The following is a 27181-nucleotide window of genomic DNA, read 5'->3' on the forward strand; positions in this document are numbered from 1 at the left end:
GATCCTGTGGCTCAATTGGAAGAGCTTTGCCTCTGGGTTAAGAGGTTGCTGGTTCAAACCCCGGCCAGGGCTCAAAGTTAAGAGTGTGGAAGGTTCCGGTGGCCGTAGTAAGGAAGGTGTCAGAAATGGCTGCGTGGAAGGTTGGATGCGGATGGTTTCGGAGGGCATATCCTGAAACAGGGGGGCAATATCCGGGCATCTGCCCCCCCAGTGTCTGAGAAGCTGAAAAGAGGGGGTTATGAAGCAAAAATGTCCAAAAAAGTATCGACTTAGTTTTGCATATATAGGGAAAATTTCTGCCAAAAACCTATCACCCTCACTTTTTCTGAGGCTGTGAAGCAGCAGGTCTTCACAGCCTTTGTTCAGTCAACCACCCCATTGCTCACCACAGAGTACTTTCCACACAGCTTACCCAGTGCAGGGAGAAGGCAGATTTGAACCAGCAACCTCTGAGCTCAGAGGCAAGGCTTTTACCACAAAGCCATCAAGTCCCACAACACAACTTCTTTTTTTTGGGGGTTTATCCTTCGTTTCATGCTTCAAAACAAGAAATTCAGACCAGACAGAAACACAGAAAGCAGGATTCGAACCCTGAACCCCACCAACAGCAAAATACCAGTCTTAACCCACTGAACCATCAGGAAGGACAAGCTGGAAAGCTTGTTTAGAGCAGGTCTATCTTTCTTTCTAACCCATCAATATGAAGAATATGAAGATGTAGGAATCAGGAATTTAACCTACCTCATGACTAGCAGACAGAAAGCCAGGTTTGAACCCTGACCACCAACATTAGCAAAGTACCAGCCTTAACCCACTAAGCTTGATTAGAGCAGGTTTATCATTCTTTTCATACCAGCAACACAAGAATTTAACGGTAAAGAAAGATGTAGGAAGTGAATACAGATGTAAGTAGCACAAGTTGAACCCACATTGTAAATAGCAGGAAGAAAGCAGGATTCAAACCCTGATCCTCACCATCAAGTCAAGTCAAGTGGCTTTTATTGTGATTTCTACTATACACAGTGGTACACATTACACAGTAAAAACGAGACAACGTTCCTCTGGAACCCTGGTGCTACACTAAACAACAACAAGCTACATAAAGTGCATCGAGTGCAACCGAGTGCAAACAGTGCAGACAAAAAACAATACAGACAGACAGTGCAGACAGAAAACACAAGACAACACAAGACAAGACACAAAACCTGAGATAGTGCCAACTAGTAAACCTACTGTATAATCTGAATATACAGTACTGTATGAGGAGAAGTGTAAAAATTATACCCGGGACTGAATATAAACAGACACAATGTAGTGCAAAAAACAGCAGCAGTCAAGAGGTGCAAAAGACAGCATGTAAACAGTGTAGTATAATAACAGTATAGTGTAATAAGAAACAGTAAAGGTGCAAAAAACAGCATGTAAACAGTATAGTATAGTAACAGTATAGTTTAATAAGAAACAGTAAAACTTTCTTTCAGCTTCTCCAGTTAGGGGTCACCACAGCAGATCCTCCGCACGTTTGATTTGGCACATGTTTTTACGCTGGATGCCCTTCCTAACGCAACCCTCCCCAATTTATCCGGGCTTGGGACCGGCACTAAGAGTGGCTGAGGTTGGTTCCCTGACCGGGAATCGAACCCGGGCCGCAGCAGCGAGCGCGCCGCATCCTAACCACTGGACCAACAGGGACGTAATAGTGCAAACAGTAAAGGTGCAAAAAACAGCATGTAAACAGTGTAGTACGGTAGAGTATAAATAATAATAAATAAATGATGGTGGAATGGGCTGAGATGAGTAATGAGTGTGTGTCGAGTGTTAAGTCTAGGACTTCAGCGAGGCACCAGCCTTAACCCCCTGAACCATGGAAGAGATCAGACTGGGAAGCATGTTTAGATGAGGCACAAGCCTTAAACCACTGAGCGACCACTGCTGAAAAGCATGTGTGCTTTTTTGGAGGGTTCATACTTTGTTTCATGCCAGCGCAGTAAGAAAAGGAGGCATGTAGGACTGGCTTTGAAACCTTATCACCAGCGTGGACTATATTAAGGACCATGTTCAGGCACAAGCCTTAACCCACTGAGCTACCACTGAAGTGCTTTTTTTTTTTTTTTTTTTGGTGGAGTTATCTTTCATTAAAGACCAGGAAATTAAGAAATTAATCCAACACAGAATTGAAATGTTTTCAGAGTGGACAAGGTCCAGAAGTTTTATTTACCAACACAGCAACCAGCTCGACCAGGAATCAAACTCTCAAACTCATCCTCGTGGGGACTCTGACTTAACCCACTAGGCTATCACATCCATCCATCCATCCATCCATCCATCCATCCATCTATCTATCTATCTATCTATCTATCTATCTATCTATCTATCTATCTATCTATCTATCTATCTATCTATCTATCTATCTATCTATCTATCTATCTATCCAATATGATGTGAGGTCCAGTTAACAGCTAAAACAGGTAGAAGTAATAACTACTTTTTACTTAAGTACATGTCAGAGCCAAGACTTCTTTACTTTCACTTGAGTAAAAAGGTATAATCAGTACTTCAACTTTTACCCGAGTATTTTAAAACATGAGTATCTGTACTTCTACTTAAGTAAAGGATGTGTGTACTTTTGCCACCTCTGCTCTGGCAGTAGAACTAAGAGAGGACAAGCCAGAAGATAACCCAGACCTTTGTAGGGCACATTGAATTACTATTGGATTATTAACATGTTTACATCCACATTGTTTTGCTTTTGTGTGTTAAAATGTAAGTTGTAGTGTTTGAAAGTTTTCATGAGCAGAAAACTCATAGCAGTGACTCGTTGGTTTCGAGTACAGATGCACACATTTTTAGTTTGAGAGAGAGAGAGAGAGAGAGAGAGAGAGAGAGAGAGTGTGTGTGTGTGTGTGTGTGTGTGTGTGTGTATGCTAATTTCAAGCACTTCCTCTCTCTAAATCAATGCCTTTTATAGGCAGGACTGCCTTTTAGAGTCGCGCCTGCCTTCTGTCACTCACCAACCTGATCTTCTCACATAAAGTTTAGCCTCCAGCGCTGATCCTCCTGCAACCCGGAAAATGGAGACGCAGCTCCGCTTCACCATGAGCAGCTGAGCGCCTGCACTTCGCCTTCGTGAACTCCGCGTGTGTGCTTTTGAAGACGTTTCACTCAGAGTTTAAGGTGAGATTAATACAGGTTTATTATTTTTTTTGGTAACAAATGTGTATTTGTTGTATTTAATTGGACGAAAAGGGTTGGAGGTGATGAGACACTCAGGTATAAATACAACACAGGAGCTCACTGTAAATACATGTATACACAAACACACTCACACAAGTCAGTTTGGACAAACTTTTGTGTTTTAGATACATTTTATTCACTAACATTAAGACACCTCGTTTTTGTTTGTTTGTTTTTTATAATTTTTTTGGTAAGTTTTTTTTTTTTTACAAATAAGCAGTGAAGTGCTGTTGCATGATTGTGTGTTTTGTTTGTGTTTGTTTTCTTTGCCAGGTGCAACATCAATGTTAAGTCTAAAAACTAGAATACAACTTTTTGATCTTTAGGTGAGCAACTAAAAAAAAATAAAAAAACATTTTTTACAAACAAGAATTAAGAAACAAACCAGCCGCTAGATTGAGAGAGGATTTTTTTTCTTTTTTAGTTTGAGAACTGATAATAGAAAATGGTTCTGGACTTCCTCTGTGTGAAGGCACATTGTGCCACTTCCTGATTTTGTTTGATACTAAACAAGTGTGTGTGTGTGTGTGTGTGTGTGGAGGGGTGGTGGTGTTGGTGGTGGTAAGTTCCTTACTCTGAAGTTTCTACTGTACTGATGCATAGCTGCATGAAAAACCATTTTTGCACACATACAAGTGCCCTCCTGATTACATACACATATGAGTTTGTGTGTTGAAAGAAATGTTGACATCATCACTCTGGATGAATACTGACGCTTTTGGTGTGTGATCAAAATACTGAAAACGGTCTCTTCCTTACCCAACCAAGTAGAACAGCATATCTATGTCCTTCATGTACGCTGTATGAAATATTGTGAGATATTGCAAGGACATTACATAAAATGTAGGAGGTGGTAGTTGTCCTTAAAAGCTGTCCAGGGTCCCTGAAATGATGCGTGTCTTTTTCTGGGTTTCCTCCAGACGTTCTGGTTCGTCTCGCGTCCCAAAAGAATGGCGGTAGGTGAAAAGAAAAAATCCCTATCGGTGTGATCGTGTGTGTTTTTTGCGAATACAGATTTGTGATTTTATTTTTGGACCCCATTGCACCAGCGCGAGACCTTTTACACTTTTGGTTCATATTATTGCTGAATACCACCAGCTGTAAGATGTAGGAACACTGATAAGACATCGTCAAGTCACCCAGCTCTCAGGGCATGACACAGGTGCAGGTAACCTGTCCAAACTTGCATTTAGGACCATTATATATTATATTAACGGGTACAAGTGAGATGCACGAATGCTGCTCTTATAGAACTCTGGTTAAACGTGATGCATCAGTGTAATACAAAATTGTTCTATTACTATAATATAATATAAGTAGTAAGAGAACGAAACATAGTCTCTATATTCTATATATTTTTGGTTAACAGAGAATTGATGGCTACTAATAGGTGGAGGTGGAGGTATTCTCCTAGTAAGCATTTACATCAATCATCTCTGTTTCAAGAAAACTGTCTACAACTCAAAATCAGCCCGATTTCTGTAGAAATATGTATCTGTGGCAACATGGTGGCTTAATCCTGATTTAAGGATATGAGAGTGTAGCGTTACACATTAAAAAAAAAAAACAGCATGTAAACAGATCGTTTTGTCAGAGCGGCAGCTGCTCATTTGACCAGTCTGTCAACTGCACCCACTGTGTCTATTCAGAAGCAATATCTCGGGCGAAACAACAGGAAATAAATTATTTAAAAGGTGTTTTCTTCTCTGCACTGAAACCTGATGGGGTTGATAGTCTGTCTGCTGTGCAAAGTGCAAAAGTTGTCTTTTTTTTTTTCTTCTCTCCCCAGTCGTGCACACAGAGCTTCCTCTACACAGCGCGGCTGAAAAGTCGAGTGCGATTTAGAGAAATCATTAAGCAGTTGTTTATGCAGTCATGCTTTCAATGATATACCACGCCTTTTGTTCTTTTTTGTTTTAGATGGAAAGTAAACAGTAGAATAGAGTAGAGTGTTTGTTGGTCTCCTTTTTAAACATCTCTATTAATTTTTTTTTGTGTTCAAGTGCAGGAGCATGACTTTCAATGCTCTCTAGCCAGAAGTAAGAGGTGTATGTAGTTCTGATGTTTGTTTCATTGTGCTGCCTAAATGGAAGTTGAAATGTATGCAGCGATTATCATGTGTAGCCTGAACTTTCAGTTTGTGTCACTTGTCTGATCTAAGAGGAGGAAGTTGTTATTTTGGAGCTCAGTATAACAGTGAGGTTTCCCGTGCACCTTTAATTATCTTGCACACTAACACGCATGTAACGCGGTTTAAATCGAGCGTGCTAAAACGGCGTCATATGCACATATCTCTCTTCTTTTCTCAATTTTATCGACCACCACTCAAGTAAACTAGAACCAGCCCAAGTGTTTAACTGAGGTATTGATGGATTACAGTAGAGGCAGCGTGTTGGAGCTTTATTTTGTCAGGATGATATCACTCCTCATTCATTTTCACTCCATACATTTATAATTCTGTTGAAATATTAATGAGCTCTTTTGTGCGGCAGAAGACAAACATTTGACAGGTATGAGCCGTCACCGAGTCGCAGGACTTTTTTACTATGGGGTGGCTTCAGCATTCAGCTCTGTAGAGTTATTATTGCTTAAAAAATAGGAACTGCAACAAGCTCACTGTGCAGGATTCACACTACCCTATACTCAGGGGAGGAAGAGCAGACGCCACAGTTCAGTTAATGACAGGGATGCCAGATTGTGCTAATAGAAATCCAGTCTGCAGTCACCAGGATTTTGTCGAATTTCATTGTGCAGCACTTACAATGCACAGTCCAGAGAGAGTGTGTGTGTGTGTGTGTGTGTGTGTGTGTGTGTGTGTGTGTGTGATGTACAGAACTGTTTCTATTTTTGTATGTATTGGAAAGCGGGTTAACACTGCACTTCAGCCTTGTTTGTGATGCGAGGGTGGAGTGTTTAGCTTCATGTTTTTTGCTTTCGGATGTAGATGTGATGGGGACTGTACTGAATCTGGCAACCCTGAGCAATGATATTAGTTAAATAGTTGACTAAACAAGGTTGCTCTAAAAAAAAAAAAAAAAAAAAATTTTTTTTTAAATACAATCGATGTGCAAGTTAATTGGAGATGTTAATGTTGTCCTGCCTTAGCGGGATTGCCAGCAGTTCCTAAGTTTGAGGTCCTTCTCAAGATGCTGAACAGTGGCGTTTCAGTTGTGTCTGGATTTAACCGCGTAAGCATCTGAGAACCACTGAACTCCCAGAACCACTACAATTAAAAAAAATCCTGATGATTCAGTTCAGGGACAGCACTGACGTCATTTCCATGCAGGCTATCATCAAAAGGAATACGTTTTAGTTGTAGGTTGTGTCCAGTGGTAGGTATATTGTATGTATTTTTAATTGGTTCTCTCTAAATCCCCATAAATCCAGCATTGGAGCAAGTATTTGTGTAGTAATTACTAATATTGATGGGGAGGGAAAATATGAGCCCAGGCAACAGTGTTTATGCATTCACACCTTGGAGCACATGTTCTCACAAGTCTGGCAGCCATCATGTTACTGCTTGTGCTTTTTTTTCTTCTTTTTTTTTTCCTTCTACTGTTGTGCTGCGGCTCAGTGATTCTGCAGTTTGACTAATAAAGTTTAATCCTGCTTTTAAAATGTATATTAACGCAGCTAAACACTTTAGGATCAGATCAGATCAGGCAAATAGTATTGCCTGGATTTAAAGGCTTTCATTTTGAGGCCAAAATTGTACTTGCATTAATCTTACTCCGACTTAACACGTGGAATGTGAAACCCTTCCCTCAAATAGGTTTTTTTTTTCTTTCAGAGTTTTGCATTCAAGTCTCCACCTGTGTGTAGTTGATACGGTGAAAAAAATTGACTTTCGTAGTTACACAATTGCACTTTTTGACCATAGGGTTGTAGGCGGGGATTGCAGAGATCCCCTTTGACTTATATTTTAGATTCTTCCTCATTTTGTCTCCGGAAAAGACTTTCTTTGCAACCCTGTCTTCCTCATTAGCGATATAATGAATCATTTAGAATGGCTATATTTTCCGCAGAGCTGCGTTTGGCATTGGTCAAGTTTTATTCAAACGAATTGAAATGGACTCGAATGTACGCTTTATGAGGGAATTCTGCAATACAGCGCAGCATAACGCTAAGAGGAAAGAGGATCTTTCTGCTCTCTTCCTCATATGTGAGCTCACATGCACACAATTGGCAAATTTTGCAGTGATTGACACAGGAGACGGATTATTTCCACCCTCGTTTCAACAATAGCTGCAGCATTAGGATTCAAATACACCGGACGATAGGAGAAACTCATCCAATTAACATCTCGACTTTTTATACCCAACTAAATATTCCTGCTGGATTTCTGAATGCTTTGGTAATACCATATTACAAGCACACGTTCATAACATCCAGTCAACCATAAAGAACCAAGCACATACAGAAACCCAACATAAAAGCCAAAAAAATTATAGAGAGCTGAAAGTGAATAATGACTGTACCATGAAAGTGGTCCTCCTAAACACTACGACTTCCAGTAATACAGCTCAGCCACTGCGGCGTTTTGGTTTAGCGTAGACTGACTGAAAGCCTTGATTTGCTTGTATTATGTTTGCTTGTGATAGCTTTTTTTCATTAATATGAACTGATACTAGGAATTAAGCGACTTTACACAAGGCTTTTTTTTTTTATAATTTTTTACATTGCGTAACTTTTTTTTTTTTATTTTTACGTGAGGTATCGTTTACATTTTCTCTCAGATTTTCAATCATTTTTCAGGTTCTACAAGTCAAATCTTAGGAACGCAGAACCTTTTCTATTATAAAAGGTATATTTTTATTCTATATAATATCTACATAATTATATTAGGTATTATCCATATCTATATCCATTAAAATCCTGCATGAGAAAGTGATTGCTGTGATGATGGTGGATTAAGAGTTTCATATAATAATAATAATAATAATAATAATAATAATAATAATAATAATAATGTGTTCTTTCTTCACAAATTTTGTTCCCTTTTAGATATTAATGTTATAAAGGCACAGGATTTAAAAAGAGGATAAAAACTGGTTTCATTATGTATATACATTATACATGATTTAATTATATGCTTCATTCAGACACACATTCAAGCTGCTGCTGCGTTTCATCAGAGTGCACACAAGTTAGTTGTGCTAATAGCGCCCTCTGGTGGAGCTGAACAAGTATTTTCTAGTCTTAGACATTTAGTGCAGTTAAATGAAATTAAATATGGAGTCCAGTTACATGCAATTCCTTTCTTTTCATAACATAACATCAATAAGCACCAAAAAACATGTAACAAGCACCCATTAATCTCCCAGGAAGAATATAAACCAGGTTGATCAGACGTTAAACCTTTAAAAAAAAAAAAAAAAAACCCTGACGTGTGGCCCATTGTCTTTCACCCTGACCTCAGAGAAACAGAAAGTGTGACCTGCTTATTAGCATCTTTCAGATTGTTAAAAAAAATAAAAAAATGAACATGAGCTGTGGTCAGGATTGTCTCCTTTTGTCTTATCAAAACACACACGTGATGATGATTAATGCTGTCTGCTGAGGAAAGTGTTCTGTTTTCCTGGGGTGCAGTCAGCGTTCCAATTCATCTTAAAGGTGTCCATTAGGGATGACATCAGAGCTCTATAGCAGGCCACTCAAGATCTTCCTCTCCAACCCATGTAAAGCATATCCTCATGCAGCTGGCTTTGTGCACAGGGGCATCGTGAATATACATTTGTAGTAACTGTTTGAGGAATAATCGCATCTGGCTGGTGTCAGGTGTCCCAATACTTTTGTCCATAAAGTGCATATACCTCAGTGAATGACGAACACGGTTACAAAGCCATTTTTTGGTTCGATTATTTTGTTCATTCAAATCGGTATAAAAAGGTTGAAAGGGAGAAAAACTTTTATTGCTTGTCTAAATGCAACTATGGAAGATTTGCTTTACGATTTTAGCAGGTAATAAATAGAACAACAACAACAAAAAAGCACCGGTTTATCTTTATTCCTGTTTTTTCTTCCGTAGCGTAGCGTAGCGTAGCGTAGCGTTTATCAATGGAAAATAATCTTTGCACATGACCTTAGACATATGATGAATGGCAATGAAAACTTTGCTTGTGTGGAAAAACGGTTGACTAAAGAAAAAGATGCCAAAGCATGTTATGTAAGAATGAAATCGATTTGACTAGTTTTCCATGTATGCAGCACGGTTCTATCCCATTCGCATGTCCTGCGGAATGAATGCAAATGTCATCATGCAAATAAATTCGTTTGTAGTGCAGAAAGAGTATGAGGAGCTTCTGCCCTTCTAAAGGTTTTTTTTTTTTTCTTTCCATAAAAAGCAGTATCTAGCAATCCATCCATCACGTCATATCACAGATCCTGTCTGTAAATCGCTCATCGAATTCTGAATGCTGTAATGAGTGTAAAATCCGCCTAGTTCAGTCTGAGGTGATGCTGTGCTCCATTACATTTAGTCTGAGATGCCCGAGATTCAACATCGGGACGGATACTAGAGATGAAATGTTAAAAGAAGGTGAAAAAGACGCCACTGTTTAAAGGAATAATGGACACTGGAACAAGTTCTGCAGCTTGTCCTAAAAAACAAAACAAAAAACAACAGACCGCTCAAAATGTCATGCCATGAAGACGCCTCATTTTGGAAATCCTAAATATAGAGCTTCTTCTCCATCTTCTTCTTCCCCCTGTCCTCTAAATCTGCCTCTTTCAACCCAACTCCCTGCATGTCTTCCCTCACCACATCCATAAACCTCCTCCTTTTTCTTCCTCTTTTCCTCCTTCCTGGTGGCTCCATCCTTAGCATTCTCCTACTGATATACCCCACATGTCCCTCCTCCCCACATGTCCAAACCATCTCAATCTCCCTCACCTTGTCTCCAAAACATGCGCTGTCCCTCTTATAAACTCGTTTCTAATCCTGGAGACTCATGTTACGTAAAACACCTCCTTTCTAAAATGTCACCACATTAGTTATGTTCTTCAGTAAGTTTTTCAGTCCACACCACCTGATCAGATGTAAGAATTCATCAGCACTGTAGTAGAAGTGTATACACTGTGAGAATGTAAGTTTCTATATATACACTACATGCACAAAGTTTTGTCCTCCTTCGCTGTTATAATTGCCTCCACTCTTCTGGGAAGATGTTCCCCTAGATTTTGGAGTGCAATTGTGGAGATTTTGTGCTCATTCCACTACAGTGGGCGAAATAATTCTCTGATCCTCTGCCGATTTTGTAAATTTACTCCATTACAAAGAAGAGAAAAGTCAGAAAAAAATCTCTAGACTCCCACACACAAATTAGTCTTGTCCCTTTTAAAAACTCCTAATACCATGCACTCTATAATCTTGAATGAGAACCTCCTGACCTCAGCACACACATGAAGATGGGTCATGGATGGGACTTGACACGACGATGACCAAAAACTTGTAGCCCATTCCAGCCTTGAGCAGGTCTACAATCTTGTCCCTGACCTCCTTTGACAGCTCTTTTGTTCTCGCTCATGGTGGTTTAAATGGAAGAGGTTGATTCTGCGATTCTTTTCTACACATTAGGAGTTCTTTCCTAAAGGGACAGGACTAATTCAGGTGTGTGGGAGTCAGAATTCTTGCTGGTTGTTAGGGGGTTAAATACTTATTTCACTCGCTCAAATATTAAATTATTAACCTTTTATTATGGATCAAATAATTATTTCCCCCATTGTGTGAGGGTGATAGTAAAGTCAGGTGTTTAATAGGGTTGAGGTCAGAGCTCTATAGCAAGACACTCAAGATCTTCCACTCTAGCCCATGTAAAGCATATCTTCAGGAGCAGGCGCTGGACACTGTGCATGATGTTCATTGACATGACTTTCAGTGTTGTTATAAGATTATTAACATTCTTACGTGGAACTCTAATCGAAGTTAAAATATTGATAATTATTCACATTTAAATTGAGAATACCGAGCAGTGAATGTCCACAGTCCTAGATCTTCTCCCATACAGTCTCTGCTATTCAAACCATGCTTTGGCATGAATCATTGTCCTACTGGAAGATCAAACCAGTTGTAGCTTCATGGCAAAAGGAAGCCAGGATGTTCATTTAGAATGAGTCTCCTGGTACTTCATGGAGTCCATAGGTCCATGACGCCAAGTGTCCTACCAAAATTGTGGTAAAATCGATGTACTTCTTATAGGATCATGGTGCGGAGATTTGCTTCTCAATGTGCACAGGGGCAACATGTTCCTACATTCTGGTAAAAGAGGATTCATCCAGAGATTCAGATTCATTTTTTTAAAGAAGGGAATTTGCCCACCGTGTCATGCAGTAACTATACCCAGAGTAAACAAAATTCTAAGGAACTCCTAATGCTACCAATTCATAATGTGTGTGTTTATGAGCGTTAAAAATGCCAGTCATGTTTGCAATACGACATTTCTTTCAATAACAGTTTTTAACAAGACTGCCAGTAATCCTAGAGCTGGTTTTTGTATTTAGGCTGTTAAGCAATAGAGATTGAGACGTCTTTCCTCCCACGTTACACACTGCAGCCCTGCAGAAGACGTGAAAGGTTTATTCATTTGTATTTATTTTGCTTTTGCCTACCACTTTTCCTTGTGATGGGAAATGTTGAGACATTTACTATTACAAAAAATATATTTTACACACAAACGTTAAAATAGCTATCGGTCATCAGTTATCAGGGGGGTGGGGTGGGGTGGGGTGTTGGTTTAAAATTAGTGTAAAATAAGTATTGAACACGTCACTCTTTTTCTCAGTAAATATATTTTTACCAGATGTTGGGAACAGCCCATGCAATCCACACATGCAAGGAAACCAAACCATAGATGTTCATAAATTAAGTGTAATAATGTAAAATGACGCAGGGGAAAAGTATTGAACACGCTTATCGAAATGTATTTAATACCTTGTGCCTTTGTTGGTAATGACGGCTTCATGACTCCTCCTGTATGGAGAAACGAGTTGCACACGGTGCTCAGGTGTGATTTTGGACCCATTCTTCCACACAAACCTTCTTCAAATCCTGAAGGATCCTGTGGCCTCTTCTATGAACTCTGTTCTTTTAGTTCTTTCCATAGATTTTTTATGGTATTCAAGTCAGACCATCGGCTGGACCGTTCTAGCAGCTTTGTTTTCTTTCTCTGAAATCAATTGAGTTTCTTCGGCTGTGTGTTTGGGATCATTGTCTTGCTGTAAAGGTCCACCCTCGTTTCATCATCGTCATCCAGGTAGATGGCAGCAGATTTTTTAATCAAGAATTTCTCGGTATATTTTTCCCATTCATCCTTCCTTCAAACATAAATGAAGTTTGCCAGTACTGTATGCTGAGAAACAGCCCCACACCAGGATGTTCCCACCTCCAAACTTCACTGTATGATGTGTTTGGGGTTGATGTGCAGTGCTGTTTGTCCTCCAAACATGGTGTGTATTATGGCGTACAAAGAGTTACATTTTGGTCTCATCTAATCAGATTATATTCTCCCGGTATTCTCCCAGTGGTGAGCGTGCACACAGGACACGGCGGATGAGTGCATTACTTATTATTTTCTTTAAAGCAATTGTACCTGCTAATTCCAGGTCTTTCTAAAGCTCTCCACAAGTGGTCCTTGGCTCTTGGACTCTTCTTTACTCGTCTGGCAGAAATATTGCAAGGAGCACGTCCAGTTTATGATGAAATGATGTTCTTTCCACTTTGGGGATTATGGCCCCAACAGTGCTCACTTAAACATTCAGAAGTTTTGAAATCCTTCTGTAACCAATGCTATCAGTATGTTTTGCAGCAATAAGGTTACAACGGTCTTGAGAGAGCGCTTTGCTTTTACCCACCATGAGATGTTTCCTTGTGTGACACATTGGTGATGAGACACCTTTTATGCAGGCCATCAGTTGGGATTGAAGCAGCTGATATTAGTTTGTACTGACACGAGCAGGATTGCTTTCTAAGCACTGATTGATTTCAGCTGTGTCTTGGCTTTTGCACCTCCCTTTCTTCATGTGTTCAATACTTTTTCCCTGTTTCATTTCACATTATTGCACATAACTTAATTTATAGACATCTTGGGTTTGATTTAGTTGCATGTGTGGATTGCATGGGTTCTTGATTTATGGGAAAAATGATGAAGATTTTGTCAATAGCACCTTTTAGAAATACATTTTTACTAAGAAAAATGGTGACGTGTTCAATACTTATGCTGCCTGCTGTGTGTGTGTGTGTGTTTGTGTGTATCTCACATTTATATCTGTTCTTAATATACATTAAATTAATACTTTTTTAAGTTTTTAATGCTCTAATCAACGTGGACATTGAGAAATATGGATGCTTCATGCAACTATATGCTCATTATTAGTGAATCCATACTGAACATAGAGCATAAAGACAAAATATTCTTCTTAATGTTTTCAAGTAATTGTTGTTTTTTTTTTTATCACGGTTATATATATACACGTGTGTGTGTGTGTGTGTGTGTGTATATATATATATATATATATATATATATATATATATAAAATGTATGTGTGTGTAAATATAGATGCTCTGTAGACAGTTTTGAAAATATAATCCAAATAAAAAAGAAAACAGTAATTACCAGGGTTCAGGCAGCTAAGGCATTGAACACCATAAGGAAAAAAAACTATTATGAGCATGCCCACCGAGTTTCATTCTCATCAGCCTCCATTAACCTTGTGTAATTGGTGCTCGAACTTCATTGGCCGATGATGGAAAGGTTTTTTTTTTTGAGATACGTGAATGTCCTCATAGACTCTTGTGGCACATTGGCCAAAGGCACTACATGCCAATTTGATAGGACTAACAGATGCATAGTTATAGTCGCTTTTTTTGTTTTGTTCATCTTATAGCACCACCAAGTGGTCAAGATCGGCATTGTTTTAATTTGAACAAAGATTGAGTTTATACAGTGTACTGAGATTGGTGGAGAGATCTCGTTCCATTAATCTGTTCTAGCCATTTTAGTAAAAGTGGCCCTGCCTATTTCAAAACTGTTTGGCAACTTTTATTTTTAATAATTATTTATATTCACTGTCCACGAACGTTTGCATTGGTTTGGTTTCCGATCAGGCTAAAAAAAAAAACTAGTACCTATAATTAATGAACAATTTGATTAATAGCACTGGTCCTTGAAGCAAAGGTGCTCGGCACGAGGAGATCTATGAAATGATAAGAAGATTGTATATCACACAATATTTCAAACATACACTCAATCAATAATTTTACCTGAAAAACACGTTATCGCCCTCATCTGGACGATTATTGCCACAGAGTTTCGTTCATATCGGCCTCCGTTTACCTTGAGTAATAGGTGCTCGCAATTCTTTAGCCTGTTTATTTGACATACGCTTCGGGTCGATTGGAAGAAAGGTTGCATACTTGTAGCCCCCCGCCCCCCCGTTCCCACGCCTAGTGGCAAAGCTATGCAATTATCTTTTTATGTGACCAAAGATTGAGCTCATAAACACGAGTACCATCTTTGATGGTGGAATATCTCATTCCAGGTTTTGGAGACCCTTTGCAAAACTGAATTGACAGTTTAACTGTTTTTTATTTTGTATTTTTTATAATGATCGATATTCACTAGACTTTAGACATTTTCTTCGCTTTGACCCATGGATTGCAAGGATGTAACACCTTAGAGTCAACGACAAACGGTGTTTGAGCTCTAGCCAAAGATTTGTCTGGCCAAGACTTTGTCAACCTTTTCCCAAATTGAGCTTTTAGGGTGGAAAAAAAATGTGAACAATAAAAATTCATTAAATATAATTACAAAAGGGTTTCTGCATTACTTCTGTAAAAAGACATACTAATCACCATGACAAAATAAACTGCACCAATATAATTTGTCCACTAAGGGGCAGTAAAACCCCACCCTATATTTTTGGAGCGACATGAACATCCTGTTCATCAGACACAGAATCAAGTTTCACTATTAGGTTTAGATTTCAGATATAATGTTAAGGTCAAACAGTAACTTAAAAAAAAGCCATCTGATTTGTCTACAGCACAGTAAAGTCAGAGAGTTGCAAAAGATTGTGAAGGAACAATCGAGACTGTCGAGTTTAAGATAATTTATAAAACAGGCTTGAGAAACAGGATACGGGGCAGGATTTATTTAGTATTTACATAATGACTTCAAGCTCAACCGTTAATCAAATGGCAAATAAATGATGAACCAACCAGTTAATGGATCATCGGTGTTGACAGCCAAGCACGATGATGAGGTGGCACGGTTTTAGCTCACATGCTTTTCTTGTTGATCACTCGCATTTGGGTGGAGTCTGTATTTTGCGCTCTCGCTCTTTTTCTCCTTGTGGGCGTGAGTCATTGCTCAGCGGCGAGGCTCTTAGCCTGGTCACTACAGCTGGCCGGAACTGCATGCCTCACTTTTCCACTTTAAAGCAACACAGTGCTGTTTGTGGGATGTAATGCTGGTGTGTGTAGATATATACACAGTGCCTCATGAGTGTGTCATGCCACTGCTGAGGTCTACACGGGTTGGGGGGGGGGGGGTTGAGTTATGGGAAATGATGCTGAGGGAGAAGAGATGGACCGAGCATGTGCGCCAGGAGGGAAGAGCGAAGTCCCAGAGAGAACAATTGATGTTATCACCAATTTAAAAAAGTGAGCTATTCTAATATCATAATTCCTGGCTATGCTGTTCCATAGTTTCATAATTCCAGGTTTTGCTGGACCTGCCTGAGTAAAGACGGGCCTTCAGCTTTAGGCGCACAGATGAGCATGTGGCACCGTGATGGGTTCATTTCATTTCATGCTGAACTCAATCTGGGTCAGAAGGGATGCAGTGCTTCGCTCTCTCACTCTCTCACAACTCACTGCAGCACCCCAGCACTGCAGAGCCCCACCCCGCTGTGCCTCCTGCCCATGTGACTTCATTCCCCTCCTTCTAGCTTGCTTTGCGCAGTGTCTGTGTGTGTGTGTGTGTGGGATGTGGAAGAGAGGAAGGCGGGTCTACATTATGTGCGCCACTAGCTGAGCTGTAGTAGTTGTAGTAGTAATAGTGGAGGGCACGTGGACACACACGCTGCTCTCCATGCTGACACATGCTGTTCCCTGCACACACACACACACACACACACACACACACACACACACACCCTGCACTGACAGATTTACACACACACACGCGTGCTCCCATGCGCATTGCGCTAATGGGATTTGGGGATTGTAATAAAGACTCTCTCATTCGGATCTCATCCCATGAGTGTCGAGCGACAGCCGTTCTTGGTCATTTTTCCTTGCGATCAATAAATTATATGAGCATCACTTAAAGCAGGGTTATGAACAAATTCTGTACATTCAGGGGAAATGCTAATTTCTTTTGAATAGAAATCAAATTATGTACTTGCACAGCATTTTTAACTCCGGCCAATTTCTAGAAAGGGTGCCTTTAAAAAAAATAATAAAATAAAAAAAAATAAAATAAAATTTATATAAACAATATCGAGCACTTCAATCTGACAGTCCCCCCCAGCCACCCCCCCCCCCCCCCCGATTTCTGATCCTGCATCTGTTCCACTTACTACAGTCGTTATATCGATGTTCTTTTAAGGCTGCTGAGTATCATCTTCCATGCTCTCACCTCGCCCCACCCCAGAGAGCTGCTCCTATTGGCTGCTGCATTATTTTTAGTGTAGAGATCCGTTTTTTTGGCTCCATGGAAACAGCAGAATGTCGCGAGCCAATAGGAGGACAGAGCAGATAAGTGCTAGTCAAATGAACAAGCTGGATTCAATCATCCTCCTTCCACCCCCCCCATCCCAGGCACATCAAGGTGGATTTGGGGTATTCAGGACTGAGCCGTCGGTGCTTATTTACTCCCTCTGCATGGCTGCATATGTAGTATTCGAAGGAGCACGCACGCACGCACGCACGCACACACACACACACACACACACACACACACAAAGCAGAGTAGGTCAGGGGCTGACCCATTTACCTCCTTTCACTCCACTTGCTCCATTTGTTCTGTAAAGCAGTCCTAGTTTCTGCAGTGAGGTTGCTTTTAAAGAGTTAATCCTGCAAAAGGAATTTGGTGGAGCCTGGAGCAGACTGTTGCAGTTATAGTTTGAGGTCAGTCTCTTTCCACAGACGATCCTCCCTTTCTCGTAGGTGGTTTGAACCCCTGCGTATCGTGTGTAGCAATGAATACCTCCCTGCTTCAGGAAGAGACGACTCCTGTATATCGACACAACTGATTCACCAGAGAGGATTCCTGGATTTTCAGCGAAGTGATTCCTGCTTCAGGGCCAGCTCAGTTCAATTTGATTTATATAGCACTTTTAATGATAGATTCACAGTAATGTGGCGAAACATGCAAATTTCAGTCTGTAATGAGTAAAGAGAAATACAGCAGTCTAAAAGCCAGTGATATTTCAGGGCCAGGGGTGGAAACTTTTAAACAGCTCTGATGTCAGTTATTAGGATGCATAATGTATTTGTCATGAAGTACAGATTATATTACGTTATATCTGGAGCAGGAGGTTTGTTCTTTATCTAAGAAAAAAAACCCAGAAGAAGGTAGGGGGGGGTTTAAAGGCCGAGTCATGTTTTTTTTCCCCTCTTTTTCTCAAGGAAAATACCAATTGATATGGTGAGCATGCTGGAAAAATCCCCTGAAATATTTAAGGTGTGGTGTTTGGGAGCAGTTTGGTTTCCAGGTTAGTTATATAGCTGACAACCAGTGAGTGGCCTGAAACATTACAAGTATAGTAGTAATGTGCACTAAAAATGCTGCCATTTAAACAGCATTTACACACTGACCAGGAATAACTTTATGACCACCTGCTTAATATGGAGTTGGTCCCCCTTTTGCTGCCAAAACAGTCCTGACCCATCGAGCATTAACTTCTCCAGAAATTTGTCTGTTGGCTCAGACCACACGGTCCAGCTTTCGCCCCCCACGTGCATCAATGCGCCTCGGCCGCCCATGACCCTGTCGTTGGTTCACCACTGTTCCTTCTATGGAGCACTTTTGATAGACCACTGCAGACCAGGAAGACCACAAGAGCTGCAGTTTTGGAGATGCTCCGACCCAGTCGTCTAGACGTCACAATTTGGCTTGTTGACTTGCTACCTAATAAATACCACCCACTAACAGGTGTCATGTCGAAGAGATAATCAGTGTTCTTGACCTCACTGTTTATAATGTCATGCCCGGTCGGTGTAGTTACTGCTTTAAACCAGGTGGACGTTCATTGCTGCAAAAATGAGACTTTGTTCAGTCTAGTGCAGAACTCGGGATGCAGAAGTATGTCTAGGGCTACTGAGAGCCGCATGACGTCCATTACAAATACCTCCATGCTTCAGACACACACCCACACTAGTGAAAGCCTGGCCTGAGAGCTACTATTTAATGTCATGTCTCTATAACACTTAATGAAATAAGAAAGCAGTGTCATAACAAATTTGACCGTGAAATTGGTTTATTGCAGCATCCGTGTTAAGGGTTAATAAGACTAAAGATATAAACCTTTACATCTGTTGATCCTGGTGTGACCGTGGCAGAGTGTGTTTTGTGTGGTGTTGGTCTTCGCCCGTCTCCATCGCCTTGAACAGCTGTTCTCTGTCACACTTCTATGTCTAACAGGGATGAGTATGATTCAAAGCTGGGGAAAAGTAATTATTCGGGGATGTTCAAAGAGCTTAGACAAGCGCTAGACTTCGCTGATTTATTGCGTGCGCTCGGGTTCCCCAGCAAGCTCATATGATCTTTATATCATCTCTAATTCACTCCTGTTCCTCTGTCAGGTTTCTGATTGGACGGCATGGGGAATCTGATTAAGGTCCTGACGAGGGACATCGATAACAATGCGGGGAACTTTTTCCTCGACTTTGAAAGTAAGTGTTTAAACAAGGAATCCTTGTTTAATGTTGTTGTTGATGTATCAGGGGATCTCACAAACCATCTAACATTTTCTATACATGATGAAACAAAGGAAGAATTCTTGGTTGTGAATGAGTGTACACAGTGCCTGTGTGTATAAAATCCAGTGCTGCTTTTTTTCACAGATGCTAAGCCTACTGAAGCAGAAAGAGAGTTATGGGAACAGATGAACGAGGTTCTGACTGAGGCCATGAGTGTTTTAATGGATCTGCAGTCCTACAGTGGAGCTGGAGAAGCCATTAGACAGGTGAGCGTATTTGATATATAGCGGTAGGGCGTAAAGGACAGCGTCATGCAAAAGCCTTTTCAGGACGTGGCTGTTTTCCGTAGCCGCTGTCGAATCTCCAACTGTTCTGTGCATTTCCACTGCAAAAAAAAGAAAAAGAAAAAAAGACTCTTCGCAGTCTGCACCGCCGGTTCGGTTCCAGCAACCAAATGCGGTAGGTCTAGGAAGAAGAAAAACATTGGGTTGTCATGACAGCTCGTGTTGTGCAGGACAGATTTTTACAGTGTTGGAGTCAATAGCGTATGATCAGACACACCAGTGACACTTCCAAATACAGCTTACAATCGTCCAGTGCTGTTTAACTCAACCGAGTTCCTGACGTCTGCGATTCTCATGCAATTTGTGTCCGGCAGCGACTAAAAAAAGAAAAAGTCAGTCCACTCGTTTTGGACAGGAGACACAAACGACATCGAATACTATTTAGCTGTGTTATCTGCTGTAAACACGAACACTTCATACTCGACAGCTATCCGACCTGATACTGCTGACTAGAACAAAACCAAGCGGAAATTTGTGGATAAGCAGCGCTGCACACGTCCACTATTGATAGCTAGATTTTTTTTTTTTTTTTTAATCTTTCCTCACAAAAAAATAAATACATGTAGTCCCTAACTTACAATGCATTGCGTTCAAAAGAACGATCAGTACGGGGTAGTGTATTTTTTTAGTAAAAGAACAGTACATTATTCAGCAAAACAAAGCAATTTGCACTACTGTAATGTATAAACTTTACAGTATATGTGTGTGTGGCAGCGGACGCTTTCACAAGCGAGTAAAAAGGATAATAAGGAGAAAAACATAAGCTAAAATTGGGCTAAAACCAAAAACACAGGGGGGAAAAAACACACGCTCTCACACCGAGACAACTGAACGCTGACACATTTTGCCAAAATGTAAATATTTTTTTACAATTTTGTCGTATCGCTATCGGATAAACTTTTGGTGAGTTTGTTTCAGGCCTATTATTTTACATTATTACAAAATGAATATCAATATTAGTTTTGATATTTTGATGCCCATACACAGGACAATGATTTGGAGCACAGTGAAATTTGCAGTGAACTACGTCATTTGTTTTTCAAACGCTATAAAAGAAAAACAAGGTAAAGCTATAAACTGTATCTTGGGTCTATTGCGCTGTGAATGCTTTGACGATGATTAGACGATAACGGGGGTTCTCAGTCAGAGGTAACACTCGTAAAAATCCTTCAGTTGTGATTAGTTTTATACTCATGCTCATAAACTCAGAATGGATTATTTAACGGGTTGGCTCTTAAACCATTGGAAACAATGGGCCTTCTTTTAAAAGTTTGCTGGTTGCCTGAACCAACATGAGCCCAGGATCGTATCTGTGAGGAAATATGTACCAGATACATAAAAAAAAAAGGCAGAAAAATCCACAACGCGTTCCCGGGAAACATGGTGTCACTGAGGTGGTTTAGCTGCTTTATCACACCGGAATCGGTCTTTGATAAGGTGACGAATGGAGGAGGAGTGCGGTTTAATGCCACGGTGCTGAGAGAAGTGTTCGAGGAACGTTTAAAAGGAGCCGGACTTGGAAAATGGTGCCGTTTTTCAGTCCGTGTGAAAGCTATTCAGGTCAGCGAGCAGATCTTGACCCTGTGTGTTTTTGTGTATCCAGGCCATCCAGCAGCCGAATAATGAAAGCGTGCAGGAGAAAGCCTGGAACGCCGTGGTGCCGCTGGTGGGCAAACTAAAGAGGTTTTACGAGTTCTCTTTAAAGCTGGGTATGAGACTTCACTGTGGTTTTGACACACACACACACACACACACACACACACACAAACGCTAAGATTTAATCTTGCGCAGAAAGACGAACTGTAGAATGTGACTAAACTGGGCTTGTGCTATAAAACAATTTAATAATACAATAGCCAGTGCTCATATTAATCTGGAATGACGTGTAGTTTTCTGAGAACGTTTTGAGCTCATTATTGTGATTAATGTCCCCCTAATGCTAAACACCTAAAGAACATTAGTTGCTTGTATTTATTTAGGATGTGGAATAATTTCGGTCCAAATCATCACTTTCGATATGTAAGAGAAAAAAGAATCCGTTTTGGTAATAATTAAAAATAATAAGTGATTTTTGCACCACTTCTTAAGCTCAGGGATGCCACTGACACTCGATTATGTGACGGTCAGTGCTGAACAACCTATCTTTGACTTGCATCAGCACCCAGATAAAGGAGTTGTATAACCCGCATCAGCCTCAACCTCACTCGCTGTCTCCAGCGCTCACCATCACTTGCAGCTCTGTTCTATAAGAACAGTGTCCCTGCGCTTTATTTCTTTTCTTTATATGATTTGCACACGGCTGTTACTTGAACAGTAAATAGTCCCAGCATCGTATTGGGCTGTTTCACAGTGGAGGGTTTTGAGGAGGTTAATGCTATTAGGATTACGATGTTTACGTTATAGTTAGTGCTAATACTTGTCTGCAGTTCATGCTCGCTGGAGAAGGTTAGACTCAGGCCTCTTCAAGCCTCTTAATTGGATTAAGATATTCTTCTGGGTGAGGCAAGACCTCTTAGTCCTCAAGTAAAATATGCTCTGCGTTCATGCTTCACGCCGAGTCTAATTTCTAACATTACGAGTACGAGATGCCACACAGTGTTGTATGTAGTGAGTAAGTGATCACTAAGAAAAAAGAATTATGAAGACATAATGGGAGGAGAGTAGGTACAGGTTTAGTATCAGATCTGTAGGAAGAGAGCGAGTCATGTGGATTAGTAGGTCATGTCCCAATTAACTATGACACATCCCCTAATCTCACATAATCACTAACCACTGCAGCACTCTCTAGAGATGATGTTTCAAAGGCTAAACGTCTCTAGTTGTTACCAAGATTTATTCGTCTCTGCCGGATATTTGACCAGGCTGTTAAAAACACGTGTGGATATAAATAGATCTACGCGGCTCACTTAGGAACGAGCTTCGCACTAGACCGTTCTCTGGGATATTTTCTTTCATGTGGATTCTTGATATAAAGCAATGTCCTGTTTGCCCATGAGTTCGTCTTTCACAAATTCTCTTTTTATGATAGACAGAACACGTCCATCCATCTAAATCTCCGTCCACCATCCATCAAACTATTTGTCCAGCCATCAATCTACCTCTCTTTGCGTCCACCGGGTCTATTTGTAATATAATGTTACCTGTTTGTCTGTTGTCTCGGTCGTGCAGAAGGTGCCCTGCACGGCCTGCTGGGATTCCTAACGAGTGCATGTTGCAGCCCGACGCAGCACTTGGAGCAGGAGCAGGCTCTTGCGCGCCAGTTTGCGGAGATCCTGCACTTCACTCTGCGCTTCGATGAGCTCAAGGTACGAGTACGCGTACAGACACGACGGTCTCTTACTTTCTTCTCTATAATCGATCATCTAACGGAAGCCTGGAGTGTCCCTTTGTCAATACTATCACCCCTTCGAAAGAGCTTCTTCAGAAGAACATTAGGCTGAGGGAGAAAGAGACACAAAAAAAGTAGATAAGGGGAAGATGGAAAAAGGAGGAGTGTCTAATTGAGACAGCTGATGTAGAGATTCATGGGGGGGGGGAAAGAATGGAAGATTATCTCGGAGCACATTGCAGCATGGGACATGTTCAGGGACAAAAGGATGTGCAGCTGTTTTACTGGATAATTGAAGCAAAGAGACAGGTGCAGAGAAGCAAAAGTGTGTTTCTCTCTAAATTTGGCAACATGAGTTTAGAAACGTTATTACCTTTTCTCTTTTTCAGTCACAGGGACCCTATACATAATATAAATGTTAATGAAAATGTGTTCATTAACAGAAATCTGTGACACCTGCATGAAATCTCTAGTTAAGGCTTTGTCAGAAGGTTTTACTGTTTCTCTGTAACATGTCAAGCTTGTATAACTTTAAGAGATACAACATAAAAGAAAGGAAGGTGAGGAAACAGCTGTTTATAGCTTGCACATAAGTTATAAAAGGAACCAGCTGGATTTAAAGACATTCCCATATATAAAATGTAGCTATAAATGTAAGTAGATGGGGAAAAAAAATCTAAATAGTTATAAGAGGCATAAAATACTTTGGGACATCAAACACGGGTGCATAACATCAACAAGATAATGGCTTGGCTTGTCTTTTTTTTGTTTTGTTTTTTAATGTGCGTCATTTATTACAGCTCACCTTTTATGTGCAAAGGTATAACACAAGTAAAAGCCTGAATGACTAATTCTGGATCTTCTTCTCCCAGATGACTAATCCAGCCATTCAGAACGACTTCAGCTATTACCGCCGGACCCTGAGCCGCAGGAGAATCAACAACGTGGCAGTAAGTGCTTGTGTTCTCGTTAAAAAAACGCATCTCGTTATCAGAGAGTTTATGTTTTAGTGATGTGGCAATTCACTAGGGTCCGGGGTTAACGAGCAGCGGTGTGATGCGCTCCGCTCCGCTCAGATCATTAAGTAAGCGAGGTCCTGAGTCAGGGAAATGCTCATTTTCATTCATACATCTATTCCCTTTTATCTGGCTACTTTTCGCTGATGCAGGTTGATCATGTACAGTGAGGGGGTGGACACAAGCGAATGCTAATGGCCTCAAACTCGTAACTTTTCCTAACTCGAGAGGAGACGGAGGTTGTATGACCTTGCCTTCCTAATTAAAAGCTTTTTCAGTAAGGAATACTCATCACCGCCTCCTCACCTAATGAATTGTGAGCCGCAGCGCTGCACAGTCCACCGACTGCGTCTGCACGTTGAATGGAAATTAAAAGAACAGGTTATAGTTATTGAAATCTGCTTTTTCAGCATGAGAGTAGAACTGATGTGTGCTCTTGGGATACAATTGTAATATCCTGTCATATTAATGTGTATTAATATGGTATGTTACGATATGTTTTCTGTCAGATCACATGATGACAGTCCTCCAACAATTGACATGCAATTATTTACTATGCCACCAATCAGCACGATCCAGGCTCACGCTTTGATTTGCATCAACGAAAACAAGCTCTTGGTATAACAGTAGCTATTGGTGATGGTAAGATTCACCGATTCGTGTCGGTGCGTCGGCATAGAGGTTAACGATTTGATGCATCGATTTTAACATATTTGCCTTTTTATAATTATAAAAAAATACACTATACTTTTATTATATAGCAAGTGACCAATAATTTGTGTCGATCGGTTTCTCCTCGCTAAACTGTTTCTCGAGCGCGTTCTCTCAGCACCGCTGCTGCTACGTGAATGACGTATCGCAACACTACGTAGACCGAGGCATGTCCTGAGAGTGACATAGAATACAGATTAACATGGCAGAGGTAGAGCTGCATCTTCCTGGAGACAGAACAGCAATATAGCTGCATCATATTACATTGTATGGTATCGCATGGCATTGGTAGCTGCTTCATATGTAGCTTTAATGAATCGTATCATTGGCTATGCATCGAGATGCGAATCGCTTAATCGCCCGATTATTACAGCAACAGAAAACGTTGAATTGTGCTGCATAACTTTTGTAATTTGTAAAGAAAGTTCTTTTAAAAAAAGTCACAATGTAAATTAGCTTAGACTTTAGAAACCCCTCACTAAATATTTCTCTCGTTACATATAATATTTGACCCAATGTATGTGGACACCTCTATGTAGGCCTAGAAGGTTCAGTGTGGCCAAAACACACATTCCAGCAAGAAACTGGAAACAAAGCAAGGTGAAGACATGGTTTACTGATGTTGCAGAAGAACTTGAGTGAGCTGCATAGAATCCCAAATCCAAAAGTGCCTCCAAAAAACTCCTTATTGGTAATGGTTGAGGAAAATCATGTGAAAAAAGTCTGTCTGGTTAGAAAGAAGCTTTTATAAAGACACTGTTGCTGAACAAGAGGCCAGGTCAAAAGTCGGCTTATATCCGATCAAGCAGCTTCGTCACGGATGTTTCTAACTACTCATTGTTTTGTTCTTAGACAGAGGAAGAGAACGAAGTAAACAACGAACTGGCCAATCGCATGTCTCTGTTCTATGCCAATGCCACACCAATGCTGAAAACATTAAGCGATGCCACAACGAAATTTGTATCTGAGGTCAGTCTAAACAGTTTGTTAATTAACACATTCTAATCTTGAAAGCTGCTTGTCAATTTATTAATGTATCTGATATATATATATTTATTTTCTTTTATTTTGACAGAATTCAGATTTACCCATAGAAAACACAACAGATTGCCTAGGTATGATGGCATGTGTGTGTAAAGTCATGTTAGACACACCGTAAGTTCATTTACATCATTCTGCCTTTTTTGCTCTTTTACTAAGGGAACTATAGTCATTTCTTTATTCTGTGTGTGTGTGTGTGTGTGTGCGCGTGTGTGCGCACGCACTTAGGGAGTACCGTACCCGTTTCGCGAGTGAAGACACAGTGTTATTCTGCCTGCGTGTGATGGTGGGAGTTATCATCCTCTACGACTACGTTCATCCTGCTGGAGCTTTTGTCAAGTCCTCGAAAATTGATGTGTGTGCAGAAATTCATTCTACACGTGCGCATTCATGTCAAGTCACATAGGTTTATCATCTAATAATCGCTGTGTTTCACAGATGAAAGGATGCATTAAAGTCCTGCGGGATCAGCCACCTAACAGAGTAGAAGGTCTCCTTAATGCGCTCAGGTTTGTTGCATCATGCTCGCTTCAATACTACAAAACGGGGTGTACCAAAATTCTTTATATACAGGGGACTTTCACCCTTTTGTGTGCCAGTGTAAATACAATAGAGGTCGGCCGATTAATCGGCACCGATAGTTTTTCCGGCTTCCAGTCTGCTGTCATTGCAAGAGCGGCCTCTAGAGGCCAATCACTGACCCCAGTTGCTGTTTGTTTTTTTTGTTTTTTACACACGAGACTGCACGCTGCACAGAGCTCTATTATATATTTTTATTTATAATTAATAAATATTCATATTTCACAATTAAGCTCTGGGGTTTTGTTTTTGGTAATAAAGTTCAGACCAATTTTTCATAGTGTTTTTTTATTTTTATTTTTAATCCAGTATCCATTTTTTTTTTTTTTTTTAACTGTCGGTTGATTCAGTGGTAAAATCACTCGACCTCTAAAATTCTGTCATCCAGTTTGGCAACAGGGCCGTGTGTGTGTAGAGGGTCTAAAATAAATTATTTGTGAAAATTTTAAGACATTTTCGCTATAAAGCGTTTATTTCCCCCATGTTTGTAGATTTTTGGTGCACCCTGTATTTTATAGTCTTTTCCCAGAATGACTGTAACAATCATGTACATTAAGATATATTTTTCTGAGTTGTTTTTGCTGTCTTTCGATTAAAGGTACACGACAAAACATTTGAACGATGAGACTACCTCCAAGCAAATCAAAAACATGTTACAAGTCTGACAGCATCCACATAATGGTACCGTTTTGGGAACATAATGAGGATCGCGACCCTCTTCTGATGAGACTGCTTTTAGTGGGAGTTTTTAAATACAGAGAGAATGGCAGCTATCAGGATACACTGCTGTAGGGTGGTCTTAACGTAACTCAGAAAAGGCTCTCCACTGCTGTATGTTTTATTTTTTTTATGTTATTGCCTGTGTTTTTTGTTTTTTTTAAATAGATGACAGAGTGCCAAGGCAGAAACAAATATCTTGTAATTTCATTGTTTTTTTCTATTATTTTTGACATTTAATAGCTTTTGAACAAAATAAATTGTAGCTGTTTAAATCGGTTTTGGTGAG

General features: G+C 40.2%; 1 protein-coding gene and 1 long non-coding RNA gene across 2 annotated transcripts in view; one reads left to right on the top strand and one right to left on the bottom strand.

The window, feature by feature from the left end:
- Nucleotides 1-3123: 3123 nt before the first annotated feature.
- fam49ba (family with sequence similarity 49 member Ba) lies at nt 3124-27167 on the top strand. The gene is made up of 11 exons (XM_083541842.1): nt 3124-3174; nt 19040-19129; nt 19301-19422; nt 21104-21209; nt 22669-22805; nt 23701-23778; nt 25408-25524; nt 25631-25710; nt 25825-25951; nt 26035-26105; nt 26774-27167. The coding sequence occupies exons 2-11, from the start codon at nt 19057-19059 to the stop codon at nt 26838-26840; spliced, it is 978 nt and encodes a 325-aa protein (XP_083397968.1). The 5' UTR covers nt 3124-3174; nt 19040-19056; the 3' UTR covers nt 26841-27167.
- The window catches only part of LOC310726390, a 106898-nt gene continuing 98413 nt past the window's right edge, over nt 18697-27181 (bottom strand). The window contains exon 9 of the long non-coding RNA XR_014533713.1: nt 18697-19621. This is a non-coding gene — a long non-coding RNA (uncharacterized lncRNA). The remainder of the gene's footprint in view (nt 19622-27181) is intronic.

Source organism: Silurus aristotelis (assembly GCF_946808225.1).
Source record: "Silurus aristotelis genome assembly, chromosome: 5".
NCBI lineage: Eukaryota > Metazoa > Chordata > Actinopteri > Siluriformes > Siluridae > Silurus > Silurus aristotelis.